The sequence below is a fragment of the Apium graveolens genome, chromosome 1 (genome assembly GCF_009905375.1).
Source record: "Apium graveolens cultivar Ventura chromosome 1, ASM990537v1, whole genome shotgun sequence".
NCBI classification, from domain to species: domain Eukaryota; kingdom Viridiplantae; phylum Streptophyta; class Magnoliopsida; order Apiales; family Apiaceae; genus Apium; species Apium graveolens.
Window position 1 is genome coordinate 180,343,127 of NC_133647.1, and position 18,726 is coordinate 180,361,852.

At 38.6% G+C, this 18,726-nt stretch overlaps 1 protein-coding gene across 1 annotated transcript; it reads left to right on the plus strand.

Moving 5' to 3' along the window:
* Positions 1–3,590: 3,590 nt before the first annotated feature.
* Positions 3,591–12,475, plus strand: LOC141712462 (uncharacterized). The gene is made up of 2 exons (XM_074515425.1): positions 3,591–3,758; positions 11,867–12,475. The coding sequence occupies exons 1-2, from the start codon at positions 3,591–3,593 to the stop codon at positions 12,473–12,475; spliced, it is 777 nt and encodes a 258-aa protein (XP_074371526.1).
* The last annotated feature ends 6,251 nt before the right edge of the window (positions 12,476–18,726 follow it).

Consider the following 18,726-nt stretch of genomic DNA (forward strand, 5'->3'; position numbering starts at 1 on the left):
ATTAATCACCAAATAATCAAGTTCCATCATGAAGGGTCACATTTATGTAGCCATATCATTTAATTGCATAGCAATATCATGTTATGAACTTGCAAACATGCATGTAAACTATAGCATATATGATTCTTGTATCAGTGTACTAATAATTCCAAAATCAATTCAGAATTAAGAAATCAATCACCATGTTAACAAAACATAATAAGCTATCCATTAATAGCAAAAACATGGACGAATTATAAATTTGGGTTTAATCTACCAATTTATAATGATCAACCCGAAAGAGATGTCACCAAATATGTCCACTTGAATATAAGTTGATCATAAATCAATAACCATTAAAGCATCAATAGCCTTATAAGAAACCAATTATCCAACAACTTTGTGCTTACTTTTGCCTCGTACCTGTTATGCTTAAACAAAGCACCACTTAAAATCAAATTTATATTAATTTCAAGCACATGGCAACAAGTGATCAAAGAAATTAATGCACTAAATTTAATTTAATTAATGAGGCAAATAATGACCACTCATATACCCATAAATAAATCCAATTTAAACAATCAAATTGACTTTTACGTCTACTCACAAGAAAGTATGAAAATTGAAGGAAACTGCTTTAAGATTGTTAGCAATCTTGTACGATAAAGACATTGTTATATATATATATTGAATATATAACTACTTCACAAAAACATTGTTAATTCTTAAATCACATAAGCATATGAGAATTAACAATTAAATTAGGAGAAGGGTTTGAGAAAACAAACAGAGATTGGATTTAATCTCGAGTCCAGAAAACTGTCTCCTTAAAGCAGTTTCGCCCCGCACCATCCGTGTTTAGCGACCTGCTTCCCAGGATAAAACGAGATACTAGTATAATCGATAGATCGAATATACTTTCAGCGAACTTGAACTGAGCCCGAGAACTATCACCGGAATATTGGAAAAATTTAAGACTAAAGAGACCAAGAATGAAAGAGATGACTCTTATTTTCTTGACTTAATAAAACTGGTGCCCTAAGACTCTATTTATAAAGAGAGGCTTGAAAGGACTTGTTTTTCTTTTCGATGTGGTACATGGTATTTATAAGAAAAACTAAGGAATAGGTTTGTGCTACTCTCGATGTGGTACAAAGCCACTTTTCATATTAAAAGGTAAAACTTTGGAACATCAGTTCTCATTCACCTTTTACTCATTTTGAGCGTGTTAATATGCGTTGGAATCCCCTCGAAGAGAAGAATACGTTCCAATAAATACACACCACTAACACATAATGTGTCTCACTCATATAGAGTCTCAAAATGATTCACAACTTAGTCTAAAATACTAAGTTTGTCCAACACTATCAGCTACGGTTTAATATTAGCTAGGTGATAGGCTCACTAAGCGGACCTGAGAATAAAGTGTACAATGATACCAACGTCGTATCTAATATGGAAACGAACGCCTTCTAGGAAGGATCCAGAATTCACCGTCTAGAAGAGTCATACTTACCATCTATGTAGAATACTTGTCCACCAAGTCTCCCTACCCCAGTCTAACCCTAGAAGGGCTCTACCCTTTAATCTAGAACTACAATTTTGACTTGATTATCTACAACACAGATATACGTAAGCATCTTGGGAGGACAACTAGCCCCCACCGCGAGAACAACCATTAAAACTCGAAGATCAACAATCCTAGCACTAATTGTAATCAGAACCCTAGTTTTTATTCCACAACATTTGGCGCCGTCTGTGGAAAACAAGATAACAACAACCATGGTGAACATACGGAGCAGAAACAACAATGGAACTAATGATCCTATCCCATCATAAACAATCTCATCAGTGGTGGAGATACCGCCGCACTCAATCTATGCCACCACCCAAGGAGGAATCCATGTAGGGGCATTTGAAGCCCAGCCTCAAGGGATGAATCCCCCAATCCAAGATCCTCCCCAAGGCACGAATCCCCTAGCTCCTTAAGGGACGAATCCTCAATTTCAACAACTGCATGCATCCATAAACCCTCATCCTGTTGGGTATAACTACTCAACGGCCGTGACCCCAGGGGCCACTGACCCACCTTTTGGGATGTCTCAATACCGCGAGGTTGGAGGAAGTGGACCCTCTAATCGAAGTGAAGGACAAAGGTGGATGCCCCTATACATCCGTGACTTGGTTACCATCCCTGATAATCGAGAGTTCTCTGGACCCTACTCCGCTAGAGACTCCGACTCGTCAGATGATGAAGTGGCTCCAAGGAGGAGACGTGCTGGTAATGACCCAATACCTAGAGGCTATAAACATCCTAGGAGCACTCAAGGGACGATTATCCAAGATGTACAAGAGAGGACCAGGGCTCATAAAGCTGAGATCTAAAGATTGAAGCGTGATCTAAAGATGCACCAGGCACCGAGACCCCAACTTGTGGCAAGAAAAAAGGATTTTCCTCCTATTATAGACTTGGGTCCAATATTAAGACAAAGGGTTGCGACCCCAAGTGCTGATCCAAGTGACTTGATGCCCCTAGAAGTAATTGATGATCCAAACCCACCGTTTACTAGAGAAGATAATGAATGCCCACATATCAAGGAAGTTTAAGATGTCCACCATCAATGTATATGATGGCACTAGTGTTCCAGCTAATCATGTTAGGACATTCTCTAGTGCCCTGTTATTACATCCCGTGAACGACGCAGTCAAGTGTCGGGTCTTTCCTCATACTCTATCTGGTATGGCCCAAAGGTGGTACAACCGTCTACTCCTAACTCAATTGGGTATTTCATAGAATTAAGCCAAACATTTATCAAGCAGTTCATTAGTGGTATAGTGCATGAGAAAAGTTCAGCCTCTTTCATGGGCATTGTGCAAGGAGCGAAGGAGTCCCTATGAGACTACATGAATCGGTTCACAAAGGAATCCTTGACGGACCCAGATCTTGATGACAAGATAGCTATGATAGCACTGCAACAAGGAACTAAAGATGAGTTCTTCAAGATGTCCGTAGCTAAGCGCCCCCCTGAAAGCATGTTACAGCTCTAAGATAGGGCCAGAAAATACATCAAGGTGGATGAGAGTATGAGGAAGATGGTGGTAAACAATGAACCCACCGGAAGCAAGAAGAAGAAATCGGACCAAGAGTACGATGCCAAGGACAAATATTCTTGAACTGGAAAGAACTCTGACCCCCCTTCTAAGAAGGATCAAGTATCATAGTTCACTAAATATACAAGGCTAAATGCGCCAATGAGCCAAATATTGATGGAAATTGAGAAAGATAAGGATTTCAGATGGCCGAAGCCACTAAGGGGAGACCCCGAGAATAAAGATAAGAACCAATTTTGTAGGTTCCATAAAGACGTTGGTCATGATACCAATGATTGCAGACAGCTCAAGGACGAGATCGAGTATATCATCCGACGAGGAAAATATGAAGATTCGTCAAGGGCGATGATGGAAGAAGCTACAAAAGAGATGATGACCAAGGGGGAACAACATAGGACTAAACTCACAGCCCAGAGGACTAGTGACCAACATGATCTTCGAAGGGGCCAACGGCCGCTGGGACAACAAAAAACACTCGAAAAGCTTATTCTAGAGAAGTGATGCGTATAGTCGGAGACGCACCCAAGGGTGCCAAGGCTGAGATGACACTTGAATTCGGCAACCCTGACCTTGACGGATTGAAATTCCCTCAGGATGATCCTCTAGTTATCACCCCGATAATTGAGAATTGTCCTGTCAAGAGGGTCCTGGTTGACAACGGAGCTTCCGTAGACATCATGTTCTATGACACGTCCTGAGGATGGGGTACACTGGCTCCCAACTGACCCCTTCGATGCACCCATTGACGGGTTTAACCAAGTGGAATGTCAAGTAGAAGGAGCAATCTGACTCCCCGTGACTATTAGAGAAGAGCCCAGAAAGGCCATACGGATACTAAACTTCCAAATTGTCAAGGAAACCTCTACCTACAACACAGTCATAGGGAGAACAGGGATCCACGCGTTTAAGGTCGTGCCATCAGTTTACCATATGGTACTCAAGTTCCCAACCAGAAACGGTGTCGGAGAAGAGAAAAGATATCAAAAAATAGCCCGAAGTTGCTATGTAGCAGCGCTTTGGTCCGATGGAACCGGGGGCAGGTCCTTCCAATAGAAGACATTGGCGTCCAAGAGAACGATGAGCGTTAAGCAAATCCAGTTGAGGACTTGGTCCCAATTTCCTTAGACCTGTTAGACCTTGATAAGGTGATCTACATTGGAGAAAACTTGAGGAAACCCCTGAGGAATCAATTGAAAAGGTTCCTACAAGAAAAAAAATAATATATTTTCTTGGACAACAGCTGACATGCATGGGATCGACCCTAACCTAATAACTCACAGGTTGTATGTCGATCCGACTCGGAAGGCCGTATAACAGTAGAAGAGAACTTATGCCCCTGATAGACTGGAAGCCATTATGCAGGAAGTTGAGAAGCTTCTTAAAGCTGGATTTATCGAGGAAGTACAATTTCTCAAATGGTGGGCTAACCCTGTGATGGTCAAGAAAGCCGATGGGAAGTGGATATGTGCATTGATTTCACCGAGCTCAACGATGCATGCCCTAAGGACTGCTACACTCTACCAAGGATTGATACCCTGATCAATGCTACTACTAAGCACGAGATGCTAAGCTTCATGGTTGGCTTTCGCGGTTACCATCAGAATAAAATGCATAAAGACGACACCTGCAAGGTATTCTTCATAGCTGACTTTGTAATGTTTTGCTATCTTATTATGGATTTTGGAATAAAGAATGCAGGAGCCACTTATCAAAGATTGGTGAATAAGATATTCACTCATCTGATCGAAAAACCATGGAGGACTATATCGACGACATGTTGGTCAAAATCCTAGACAAGGTCGGCCATATTAAATACCTCATAAAGGCATTCGAAGTGCTGAGGCACCATAAGATGATGTTAAATCCTGTTAAGTGCGCCTACGGCGTTGGGTCTGGAAAATTTTTGGGTCACATGGCCTCGAAGAGAGAAACTGAGGAAAACCCCGATAAAATTAAAGTCATCCTAGATATGGAACCGCCACATTCCATAATGTACGTTCAAAAGCTGATTGGGAGGATTGCGGATTAAAGTCAGGAGACAAATGCCTACCCTGATTTCAGACCTTGAAGAAGATGAAGAATTTTGAGTGGACATCTGAAAGCCAAGAGGTCTTTGAACAGCTGAAGAAGTACATGACTAAAGCCCCGTTGTTGGCCAAACCGAGTCCAGAGGACATTCTTTACATATACATCGCGGTCTCTGAGCAATTCGTAAGTGCCATTTGGTAAAAGAAGAATATAAGGTTCAAAAACCTATCTACTATGTGAGCAAGGTGCTCCAAGGAGCGGGGTTGAACTACTCCACTACTGAGAAGTTTTCCTCGGTAGCGGGATCAAGTTATTCCTAATAATAGCCTCGAGGAAGTTGCGACCATACTTATGTTTAGATATTGAGTACAACACAGGGGGTGAATATGTTTCTTTGGATTTTTAGCCTTTTTAATCTTGTTTGGATATTGTGAACAAAGCAGTTTAATATTTGCAGAGATATTGTGTTAACAGAAATAAAATAACAAGCACAATATTTCAAAAATTACTTAATTCGTATTAATTAAGTTTGTCTTGCTACAAATTCTGTGTTCTTAAAAATATAAGAACTCAACTTCTTCTTTGATGGAATACAAGAAAATATGAATTTGTTTGTTACTTCTAAACTAAGGACCAGTGCATGCTTTATACACTAGTAACACGAGTTTACAAGACTTGCACTAGAATGCACTAAACTACTTTCTAAAACAACCTTTTTCTATTTCTACTTCTAGCTTAGAAAATCTGTGCAGAATCTTCTAGGTATGTGACCATCCTTTGTCCAATTAATCATGGCCCTTGATCTTATATTCCCCAGCTACTTTGTAGACTTTTTAATCTAGTGAATAAATCATTTATTGACTGATAATCTTGAAATCTTGAACTTGTCTGCATTCTGTATTTGAGAGGCATATCGAGATCTCCAGTTTATTCTATAGAGAAGTGACATCTCGATAAGTAAAATGACTTATCGAGATATCTGAGTTCTCTATAGGTATATTTGACTTGTCGAGGTCTCTTGATCTTTACTTGTGAAATGACTTGTCGATATGTTTGAGATATCTACATGTAGAAATGACTTGTCGATATGTCTGAGATCTCTATATACATTTTGACTTGTCGATATCTCTGAGATCTCTAATGAGAAATTGACTTATCGATATCTCCAATTCTTCACATCTTCATTTTGATTTGTCGATATCTCTGAGTTCTCTACATGTAGAAATGACTTATCGATATCTTCAGTTCTCTACATCTTTATTTGATTTGTCGATATCTATGAGACTTCTCTATAAGCCATTTTGGACTTCTCGATAAGCTATTATGGACTTCTCGAATGACTTCTCGATATGACTTGATCTGTGACTTGTCGATATCTTAACTTAGAACATTTTTCATAGAACAGTTTTATTCAACTCCAAGCTTCTACACTTTTCTTTAAGGCATGATCATGGCTTAATCTTCTTCCATGGTTTATTCCTTAACTTAAATCTGTTCATGGAAAAATACTTCAGTCTAATCTTCTAACCTTTTTACAGACTCAAGGAATAATTACAAAATACAAAATTGATTATCAAACAACTAAATCTCAGGGTTTTCAATGTGACTTAGTCTTGTTATTGTATAGTCATGTCTTCCACAACATTCTCCCCCAATTTGTGAGAAGATTGCTTATCACAAATTCATGCCCGATAACAAGACTAACCCTAAGCTAAAATCAATTACATAAAACTTGACAGATTAACAAATACAAACTCTTATACATTTGATTATTACATAAGTTCAACAATTACATTCATCAAGTGAATTTTTCATAGCCTGGTTCTTTCCTAATGAGGTCCTTGAGATTTACTAGTACTTGTAGTTCTTCAATTATTTATGTCCCTCTTAAGGCTTCTACCATCTTGAGCCATTCATCCAATGTGTAACCATTGAGATAACCAACTCTAAATCTTAAAAATCTGCCAACTTGAATGTTCATGAAATGTCCATCTTTTGAAATTCTACTCAACCCCCTTGTCTTGAGTTCATTTGATCTCTGCTCAAATATTTCTATCTCCCTTGCATATTTCATATCTCCTTCTTCCTTTTCAGCCTTAATTCTTGCATGTATTTCATTTCTTTCTCTCAACCTCTCAGACATCACAACCTTCCACATCATTGTACTTGTATCCTTGTCATTTATCAAGCTGATTACCCTCTTCAATTCTGTGGTTGAAAATGTTTCCATTACTTCCCTGCTAAGCAAAATGAAGGAGCCATCCAAATAGTAGATTCTGACTTCTGCTAAAGTGACAACACATACTTTGACAATTTATTCAGGTAATTGTTGAAAATAGTTATCATATGTTATGCTCATATTTAGAGGCAGAAAGTCATCTTGATTGAAACAGTTCCATATGTTTAACAACCCAACCAATAAAATTTCTCAAGATAATACTTATTTAAATCCAAACTCCATTAAAATCCTAAAAAACTTTCAATTCTTGAAATAAAATACAACTAAATTACAACCAAACCAAAAAACTCTAAAGAAAATCTAAGAAAATAGAAAACTCCTCAAAGTCTTGGAACTCGCACTCTTCCCCTTAAACAACCCACCTGAAAGAGAGAATACCTGCCAGAGGAAAACAAGAAAAACAAGAATACCTGCCAGTGGAAATTCTAAGATCGTATTAGTACTCCATAAAGTAAATAAGTGTATGTAAAGATCGTCAGAATCCAAATTCGAACACTTTGATTTTTCCCAAAAATCCACCAGATACCAAAAGAATTGGGTATAAGGTAACATGATTAAAAGGATTTAAATTCAAGGATTATAAGAGAGGATCATAAAAAGAATATAAATTATTAAGAAGGGTTTAGGGGAACCCAAGTAATAAGATCCCGGGTATGATCTCTCAAACGATAAACGAGAACGAAAGTTAAGCGAACCGTATAACAGATCAGCGATCATTAGCCAAGTAATTAGGAGTTAATCAAAGGGGTTAGTGGAGGATGATGTCATCACACCAATAAGAGGAGGACAAGTGTAACAAGATGACATAAGTAGATGACATAAGCATGACCAAATGGGAAGGGTTGGTTGGTTGGTTGATTGTGAGCCACATAATTTTTACCATGGTAAAAGGTTAATTAACAAACAAAAAGGAAGCAACCAAGCAAACACATTCATTTCTCTTCCCCCCATCTCCTAGCTCACGGTTTTTTGAAGAAAAACAAGAAGAAAAATTTCCAAACCCAAGCTCCACTCAATCATAATTCAAGAGGTTTGTTTCTTTGGATCCTATATTTCATAACTAAGAAGAGCAAGTAGTTTGAGTGCTTAAATCAAAGGTTTTTTATCTCAAACAAATCATTCTAGTTTAGGGTGAATAGTAAATTTTAAGAACAAATTTTTGATTCTTGATTTTATTTGTAAGGTCAAGGTAGCTTAAACATAGATTAAGGCTTCCATGGGCATTCCAAGGATCTTTCATTGATTAAAAGCTTCAAGGAAGGTATAAAACTTCAAACCCTAGTTTTACTTTGAATATTTAGGAGTGGTTTTGATTAATATAGTTCATGAGAAGCATGATGCTTGTGTGTTTAAAGTTTGGTTGGGTTTGTAGTGATTTGGATGATTGAATCTTGTTTATAGTTAATGAAACTTAAGTATAGTTAGTAGTTCATGTTTGTGGTTGAATAAATTGGAAAATCTTGAGGATATGGACTGATGTATTAAGGTTTGGATGAAGTTTGGTTGTATTGGTGGTTATGGGTTGATTTGTGGTTGATTTGTGGATGATTGGAGTAGTTAAACTTTGGTAATCGCGTAAATATAGTCGTCGTAATGCCCGATTTACCTTAGACTGCTTTTGTTCTTAACATCAGGACCCGTGAACTCACTGTTAGATTTTGACCATTGCCACGATTAGATAGTTCATGTTACGAGCTTCGTTTTGATATGTGGTTCGCTTGAATCCGATGTACAGTTTAGGAGAAACGACTGTTTTAAGTAACGGTGTTTCGCGAACGAATCATTACCCCTCGCCCTCCTCAGTAGTTTCCACCATGCTTGTGTGGATATGAAATATCTCTACACTCATATTTTTAATAGTTTCTTTATATTGGCTTGAATTTAAATCAATGGTAGTTAGAGTTGGCACCTCTGATTTTGATGAGGATGATTCTCCTTGCTCAAGATCCATAAGTGCATAATTATCCAAATTCTTCATTCTCATCTTCTTCATAGTATTATCCTAACTCTTGCCTTCAGCTATGTAAGCCTTTGCCTATTGTTTCTTCAAGAGAGCTTCATACTTTGCTTCCAATTCCAGATAGGCTTTATCCGTCTTCACTTTCTTTGGCTTGCTACACTCAGTAGCAAAGTGACCCAACTCATCACAGTTAAAGCACCTTATCTTTGATATGTCAACAGATCCAGTCTTGTAGCCACCTTTGCTAGCTGAGTTATACTGATTTTTTGGTTTCAAATTGCTATTTGAGGACTGTCCCTTGTTCTTGAAAAACCTTGGCTTTTTTTACCCTTATATTGGAAAATTTTCTAGCTAGGTAAGCCATAGATTGATCCATCTCATCTAGCTCATCAAGGGTGTAGAATTCATCTTCCTCTAGCTCCAAAACAACTTGTTTATGAGGTCCCTTGTTCTTTTGCTCCACAACATAAATGATTGGAGCTTGAGCATCTTGTTCATCTTCACTTGCTTCACTATCATTAACAACTAAGGCACTGAAACCATCAACCACATGTCCTTGGTTTGCCTTTAATGACTTTATTTACAACATTTCAAGATCATATGTCTTCAAGATCCCATATAAGACTTCCAGGGTCATTCTGCTCAAGTCTCTTCCTTCTCTAATAGCTGATATCTTATGTTCAAGGTGGTCAGGAAGAGCTAGCAAAACTTTAGGTTAACCTCCTCAGCTTCATAATATTTATCATGAAATTGCAAGTCATTAATCATTTTGTTGAACCTCTCAAAAACTTCAGTAATTCCTTCTTTGGGCTTGGCCATGAAACCCTCATACTGAGACACCAGTATTCTCCTTTGATTAGACCTTACTTCCTCTGTACCCTCACATAAAATCTCAATCTTCTTCCAGATCTGTTTGGCTGTGTCAAAGTTGACAATATTATTGTACATGACATTGTCAAATGACTCTATCAGAATTAGTTGTAGGCCACTATCCAGAGAGACTTTCTCTTTTTTAGGTTCAGTGTATTTTGAGGGGTCTTTAGGGGCAAAGTGAGATGGAATGACCATGTCTCCATCAGTAGATTCATTAACCCTTTCCATGGGAATAAAAGGGCCATTATTGAGAATCTGGATGTACATTGGGTTGGCCATCCTTATGGATAACATCATCTTTTTCTTCCAAATTGTATAGTTGATTTTATCAAAGGCTAGAATCTTGATATTGCTTATATTTTATGCACTCATACTTCCAAGATCTTTATCTGTTTACTTTCAGATTTTGCTCTGATACCACTTTTTAGATATTGAGTACAACACAGGGGGAGTGAATGTGTTTCTTTGGATTTTCAGCCTTTTTAATCTTGTTTGGATATTGTGAACAAAGCAGTTTAATATTTGCAGAGATATTGTGTTAACAGAAATAAAACAACAAGCACAATATTTCAAAACTCACTTAATTTTTATTAATTAAGTTTGTCTTGCTACAAATTATGTGTTCTTAAAAATATAAGAACTCGGCTTCTTCCTTGAGAGAATACAAGAAAATATGAATCTATTTGTTACTTCTGACCTAAGGACCAGTGCATGCTTTATACACTAGCAGCACGGGTTTACAAGGCTTGCACTAGAATGTACTAAACTACTTTCTAAATAAACCTTTTTCTATTTCCATTTCTAGCTTAGCAAATATGTGCAGAATCTTGCACGTCTGTGACCATCCTTTGTCCAGTTAATCTTGGCTCTTGATCTTGTATTCTCCCAGCTACTTTTTAGACTTTTAAATCTAGTAAATAGATCGTTTGTTGACTGATAATCTTGAATCTTGAACTTGTGTGCGTTCTGTATTTGAGAGACATATCGAGATATCCAGTTTGTTCTATAGAGAAGTGACATCTCGATAAGTAAAATGACTTATCGAAATCTCTGAGTTCTTTATAGGTATATTTGACTTGTCGAGGTCTCTTGATCTTTACTTGTGAAATGACTTGTCGATATGTTTGAGATATGTACATGTAGAAATGACTTGTTAATACCTCTGATATCTCTATATACATTTTGACTTGTCGATATCTCTGGATCTCTAATGAGAAATTGACTTGTCGATATCTTTAATTCTTCACATTTTCATTTTGACGTGTCGATATCTCTGAGTTCTCTACATGCAGAAATGACTTGTCTACATCTTCATTTGACTTGTCGATATCTTTGAGACTTCTCTGTAAGCCATTTTGGACTTCTCGATAAGCTTTTCTGGACTTCTCGAATACTTTTCGATATGACTTGATATGTGACTTGAATCTTGACTTAGAACATTTTTCATAGAACAATTTTATTCAACTCCAAGCTTCTGCACTTTTCTCTAAGGCATGAGCATGGCTTGATCTTCTTCCAGAGTTTATTTTTTAGCTCGAATTTGTTCATAGAAAAATACTTCAGTCTAATCTTCTAACCTTTTTTGCAGACTCAAGAAATATAATACAGAATACAAAATTGATTATCAGATAACTAAATCTCATGGTTGTCAATGTGACAGTCTTATTATTGTATAGGCATATCTTGCACAATACTTCCTAGCCCACAAAATCGAAGTCCTGACGGACCAACCTTTGAGGCACATCATTTATATCCTGAAAGCCAGTGGAAGGCTCATTGAGTGGGCGATTGAGTTAGATGAATTTGATATCAAGTACAAGCCTCGAACAACCATCAAGGCTCAGGCATCAGCAGACTTCATGGTCGAATGCACCATTAATGACCAAGAAGTCAGGGGGAAAGAGATAGTAACCCCAGAAGAAGGAGAGAAGGATAAAAAAGAAGACTTGACTCTAAAGGAGTATTGGGTGCTCCATTTTGATGGAGCGTCCAAAACAAAATCTAGCGGTGCATGTCTAGTCTTGCAAAGCCCTAAAGGGTTCATGATCAAATATGCTTTAAAGTTGGACTTCCCAACTATGAACAATGAAGCAGAGTATGAGGCTTTGATAGCCGGGTTAGGCTTAGCTAGAGTTATGAAAGCCAAGAGTCTTAAAATTTGTGGAGACTCAAGGCTCGTTGTTGCCCAAGTCAATGGGGAGTTTGAAGCCAGAGATGATGCCATGGCCAAATACCTAAGGGTCGTGAAAGGAATACTGAATCAATTTGATGAATGGTATGCATAACATGTTCCGAGAGAGGAGAACTACGGTCGATGCCCTTTCCAAATTCGCCTCATCTTAAATCGAGAACTATCCAAGAAGTATCTACTTCTAAGCCCCCGAGGACCCCAAAAATTCATGTCATAAACTTGATAGCACCAATTGGCTTAGCTAGCTGCTGGATTGACCCCATCAAAAACCACCTTGAGACAGGTTGGCACCCGAACGCTGCCAAAGAGGCATGTAATTTATCAGTGAGAGCGCTGAGGTACTCTCTAATTTTTGTGATCCCATATTTGAAGTGCTTAAGACCTCACGAGGCAGAGGAGGTACTAAAGGAAGCTCACAAAGGGATAAGTGGACAACACTAAGGGGCAGGGCCCTCGCTCATAAAATAACCCGGTTGGGGTTCTACTGGCCAACAATGCTAGCCGATGCAAATTCTTATGTGAAGAAGTTTGATAGATGCCAAATGCACGCACATGTAGTTTGAGAGCCCCCAAAGAGGCTTACATCCATTAGCTCCCCCATCCCCTTCACAATATGGGGAATGGACATACTAGGTCCTTTCCTGTAGCATCGGGACAAAGGAAGTTCATCGTGGTCGCCATTGACTACTTTACTAAGTGGATTGAGGCCAAGGCACTGGCCAAGATAACCACCAAACAAATTTCTTAATTTTTCAGAGAGAATGTGATATTTCAGTTTGAAATCCCACGCATCCTCGTTACGGATAATGGGCGACAGTTTGACAATGAAGAGTTCAAGGAGTATTGTAATGACAACAACATAGAACCCCGATTCACCTCAGTTGCTCATCCCCAAGCAAATGGGAAAGCAGAAGTTGCTAATCGAATCATCCTTGATGGACTAAAGAAGAGGTTTGAACGCTGAAGAAACACTTGGGTGAACAAATTTCTACCTATACTTTGGGCATATCGTACTATTTGCAAAGCTATAACTTAAGCTACCCCATTCATATGGCTTATAAAGTCGAGGCAATAGTGCCCCTTGAAATCACCTACGGATTGAAGCATATGAACTGGAAACTAATGAAGAAGGCATGAGGCTCGCCCTCGACCTCATTGACGAGGTTCAAGATGAATCCAATGCCCGTAATGCAAATCATCAGCGTAGAGCCTCCCTCTTTTACAATAGGAGGGTTAAAGAAAGGTTCTTCCAGCAAGAAGACTTGGTCTTGAGGAGGATTAAGGCATCTGGAGTTGGCGAGAAAGTGAAGATGGCCCCAAATTGGGAAGGACCTTAGAAGGTAAAGAAGACACTAGGTCGGGGATCTTACAAGCTAGAAACCTTGAGCGGGGATGATATGCCTTGAAATTGGCACACTTCAAATCAGAAGGTTTATTATATCTAGCATTAAAAAATGATATCCGATCGACTAAAGTCTATGTTACAGATTCCGAACGACCAAAGAAGGCTAATGAACCTTTAAGGAAGGCCTTGGGTTAACCAAACATCCCTCAGAAGGGACTCCAGCCGACCAACCTCTAAGAGAGTCCTTAAGATGATTAGGCTCCTCTTGAATAACAAACTTGAGTATCAAACTCACACTAAAGAAGAAAGGCCTGTAAGGCCAGCTTTAACAAGATTTCTTTAAGTCATGAAGACCTGATAGTGAAATCGCTCCATCACTCTTGAGAATTAAGGACATGTATAAAGTGTGAACTGTCTTGTAAAGAGTTAAAGCTCGAACCCAATCCCCTAAATATCCGGCTCTTGAAAAAGGAGAATTCTTGATGATGAAGATACTCCTAAACATAGAAGAGCAAAAAGGGATGTCCAAACTAATGACAGCCCAACATAAAACCGGTGATCATCCTTCAAGCATTTGTATACAGTTGACAAGGGTGAACCTTGAGCTCAGATAAAAAATAAAAGGATGGACCGGAAACCTCAAACTAGCCACGAACACTCGTTTAAAAACACATAGCTTCACTCGATCATAGTTACAAGTTCTGTAAATATAACTCGGATCACAAAATTTATATACAAACTTGGAAAACTATACTTTTCTATGAGTTCCCATACATCCGACTCACTCATTTTACATGAATTATAGAAGGAGACGAGATCAGTATTGTTTAGGAAGGCATCCGCCCCCTCGTTCAACGAATTCTTCAGAACATCAAAGAAAGAATTACGGAACAAAGGCGAGACAAGAACTCTACCTTTAGTTGACCTAGCCTTGCCTCGCTTGGCCATCATCTCAGCCACAAAGGTTAGAGGTGGTTTAACTTTTTCAGACATCTTAGCAAACTAGAACCGAAAATGGCTTCTAGATTGAAAAATCATAGAGAGTTTGATATAAAGAAATTCTATATGAAGTTCAATGCCCGTTACAAACACGAATGTGCTAATTCATGATCAAGGCCCATCACGAATATGACCGAGATATGGTATCCAAAAACTCAAGGTTTAACCTTGATAAAAGATTAATTGCGTTAATCGTCAAGATTAGTAAAAAGATGAAGTTCAAAACTCAAGATCTGAGTTATTGGCCAACCATAGCCATGTTGGAACCTCGTCGGTCACGACCAAAGGTCATTGAAAAAGAGGCCAAGTAGCCTCCCGGGAAGGCCTTCAACCAACCAAGTATCCATATTTACGGTCGAAAGTTCTCGACCTACTGAGATGTTCACGGTCACGACCAAGTGTCCATGAAAACGACCACGATCAAAGTGGGTCATGGGGACCATGAATAAAAACTCTCGAAAGAGTGGACTCAACTGTGTAGGCTCATTGGAAGGCTCTTCATTCAACTAGGATGATTACTCCGCTTACACCTGAAAGAGTGGACTCAGCCGTGTAGGTTCATTGGAAGGCTCTTCCGCTGACTAGGATGCCTACTCCGCTTACTCCTGGAAGAGTAAGATTACATATGATGGCTTTTCAGCCGTGGTAGTCACCCCGAACCCTCTTGGAAGAGTGGACTCGGAAGAGTAAGATTATATTTGAAGGCTTTTCAGCCGTGATAGTCTACCTGAATTCTCTTGGAAGAGTTGACTCGGAAGAGTAAGATTACATTTGAAGGCTTTACGGCCATGGTAGTCACCCCAAACACTCTTGGAAGAGTGGACTCAGAAGAGTAAGATTATATTTGAAGGCTTTTCAGCTGTGATAGTCACCTCGAACCCTCTTGGAAGAGTGGACTCGAAAGAGTAAGATTACATTTGAAGGCTTTTCAGCCATGATAGTCACCCTGAACACTCTTGGAAGAGTGGACTAAGAAGAGTAAAATTATATTTGAAGGTGTTTCATCCATGTACGAGCATCACAACCAAGCTGAAGCTTTGAGGTCAGGTATCCTTGGTCAAGGAGACTCCATAGGAGCCCCAACCGAGTAGGAGATGACCGTCCAACAAAAATTATAAGGGTTTTTTGAAAAAATAGCCAGGGAGGCCACGATCACACCCCCCAGCCGAGCTGGGGGCATGAAACACCCCCTAGGCCGAGTGTCCTCCAGGGGAGCCCCTCGGCCACCGTCGCCTACACGGTAATGAAAAAAAGGGTGAAAATTTTCAGCCAAGGGGGCATGGTGGCCACCCCTGACCGAGTGGCTCTGGCTGAGTGGCCTCCAAGGGAGCCCCTTGGCCACCGTCACTTAGACGACGAGGAAAAAAAGGGGGGGAGATTTTCGGCCAAGGGGGCATGGTGGCCACCCCTTAGCCGAGTGGCCTTCAGGGGAGTCCCTCGTCCCCCGCCGCCTAGACAGTGATGAAAAAAATAAAAATACTAAAATTAATAAAAATAATAAAAAAAAGTAGGTCATCGTGACACCGGACAAATCTCTTAGAAGAGTAGACTCGGGAGAGGAGGCTCCAGAGGAGCCCTTATCCCTTCGTTGCTGAGACGATGGAAAATCAGCTCCCCTGTCGTGACCACGAATGAATATTTTGGTCTACCAAGGCAACCACGGACAAATCTCTCAGAATAGTAGACTCAGAAGAGTAGGCTCCAGAGGAGCCCTTATCCCTCTGTTGCTGAGACGATGGAAAATCAGCTCCCACTTCGCGACCACGAACGAAATTTTTGGTCCACCAAGGCAAACACGGAAGAAATTTTTTGATGATTTTTGCCGAAAAATTGAAATTTTCAAATTTACTAATTAGCCCTAATTAGGGCTAATGCGTGGAAATTAGACAAAAATTAGCCCCAATTAGGGCCGATTAGCCGTGATTAAGGCTAATTAGCGTAATATAGCTCATATTTAGCCTATATTAAGGTTAATTAACAACTTACGCTCAATAATTAACCTCGATTAGGGTCAATTAACTGCGATTAAGGCCAATTAACGTAATATAGTTCATATTTAGACTATATTAAGGTTAATTAACAACTTACGCTCAACAATTAGCCTCAATTAGGGCCAATTAGCCGCAATTAAGGCCAATTAACGTAATATAGTTTATATTTAGCCTACATTAAAGTTAATTAACAACTTGAGCTCAATAATTAGACCCGATTAGAGTCAATTAGCCGCGATTTAGGATACTTAGCGTAATATAGTTCGTAATTAGCCTATATTAAGGTAATTAATGACCTACACTCAATAATTAGCCTCAATTAGGGATAATTAGCCGTGATTAAGGCCAATTAGCATAATATAGTTCATATTTAGCCTATATTAAGGTTAATTAACAACTTACACTCAATAATTAACCCCGATTAGGGTCAATTAGCCGCGATTAAGGCCAATTAGCGTAATATAGTTCATATTTAGCCTATCTTGAGGTTAATTAACAACTTATGCTCAAAAATTAGCCCCGATTAGGGCCAATTAGCCGCGATTAAGGCCAATTAGCGTAATATAGTTTATAATTAGCCTATATTAAGGTTAAATAACAACTTACGCTCAATAATTAGCCCCGATTAGGGACATTTAACCGTGATTAATGCCAATTAACGTAATATAGTTCATATTTAGCCTATATTAGGTTAATTAACAACTTACGGTCAATAATTAGCCCATATTAGAGTCAATTATCCGTGATTAAATCTAATTAGCGTAATATAGTTAATAATTAGTCCATATTAAGGTTAATTAATAACTTATGCTTAATAATTAACCCCTGTTAGGAATATGTTATGAACTTGACGATAAGTTGAATAAAACACCTTAGTAGATTTAATTTAATGTTTTTGTAGTTTTCGACGGATGTTCTACATTAGTCCCGACGGATGAACTTTATAGTCCCGACAGATAACCATTGAACATCCATCGAGAGTGTAGCTTATGTAAAAATAAGTCTTGTAGCACATGTTGCAAACAACAATGTATTATTAGATGTTGTAGGATTCTTTAAGTCATGTTGACTACTAGATTGATATGCAAAATAGGTTGGCTAATTGTAAATATAAGAGGTCTTGTAATTCTGTATAAGTGAGATAGAGTCAAGTGATAGAAAGGCTCCCGACAGATATCTACAAGGGCTCCCGACATATAATCAACTAGGCTCCCGACAGATGACCAACATAGTCCCGACGGATGATCATAATTCAAAAGAGCAGTTGACAGTGACAACATAGTCACATGCGTCGGGTGTTTGCAAATGGAATGTGGCAGCCTAATTGCAGGATTTAGAGAATAAAGAAGCATTACCATTTCCATGCCATTATGAAGATATTCAAAGATGTTGGATAGAGTAATGAAGTAGCATAAAATTAGAGTAAAAAATTTTTTTGTTTTACTTATTTGTCTTTTTATCATGTAACTTGGTAGTATATAAACTAAGTGTAGCAAGTAGAACCAAATAACCAAGCAAGCATTATTTTCATAGAGATAGAAACAGTTGTATTTGTTAAGCATCTCTTTGTAATTCTGCAAGTTCATTTGTAAGCAGTTGTGTGTTATTCAAGTATCACAAAATTCTCATCTTAATATATATATATATATATATCTGGTGGATAAGTTCAAATCCACCAGAAAGTTTTAAAGCCTTGAGTTTTATTTCTTTGTTATTTGATTTATATTATTCTTTTATTCCGCATTACTGTAAATAAAACACAGTCATATATTATTAAGTAAGACCATTCTTAAAATCAAGAAAAGAAACCAGAATTACATTCAACCCCCCATTCAGTAATTCTTGTTGCATTGTTTGGGATTAACAATTGGTATCAGAGTAAGCTCTTGAAGTACAAAGAGTGTAAAGATCACCACAATCAACAAGATGAACATAAAAGATGTTGGAGTAAAAATTCCATTTATGGACAAAGATAACTATCACCATTGGAAGGTGAAGATGCACCTACAT

What these genes read in the sequence shown, in the direction of transcription:
- LOC141712462 (XM_074515425.1), top strand. Translation starts at nt 3,591, where the DNA reads ATGCGTATAGTCGGAGACGCACCCAAGGGTGCCAAGGCTGAGATGACA. An exon ending in TGGTTGACAACGGAGCTTCC is followed by an intron (nt 3,759 to 11,866) that starts GTAGACATCATG and finishes ATTATTGTATAG; the next exon opens with GCATATCTTGCACAATACTT.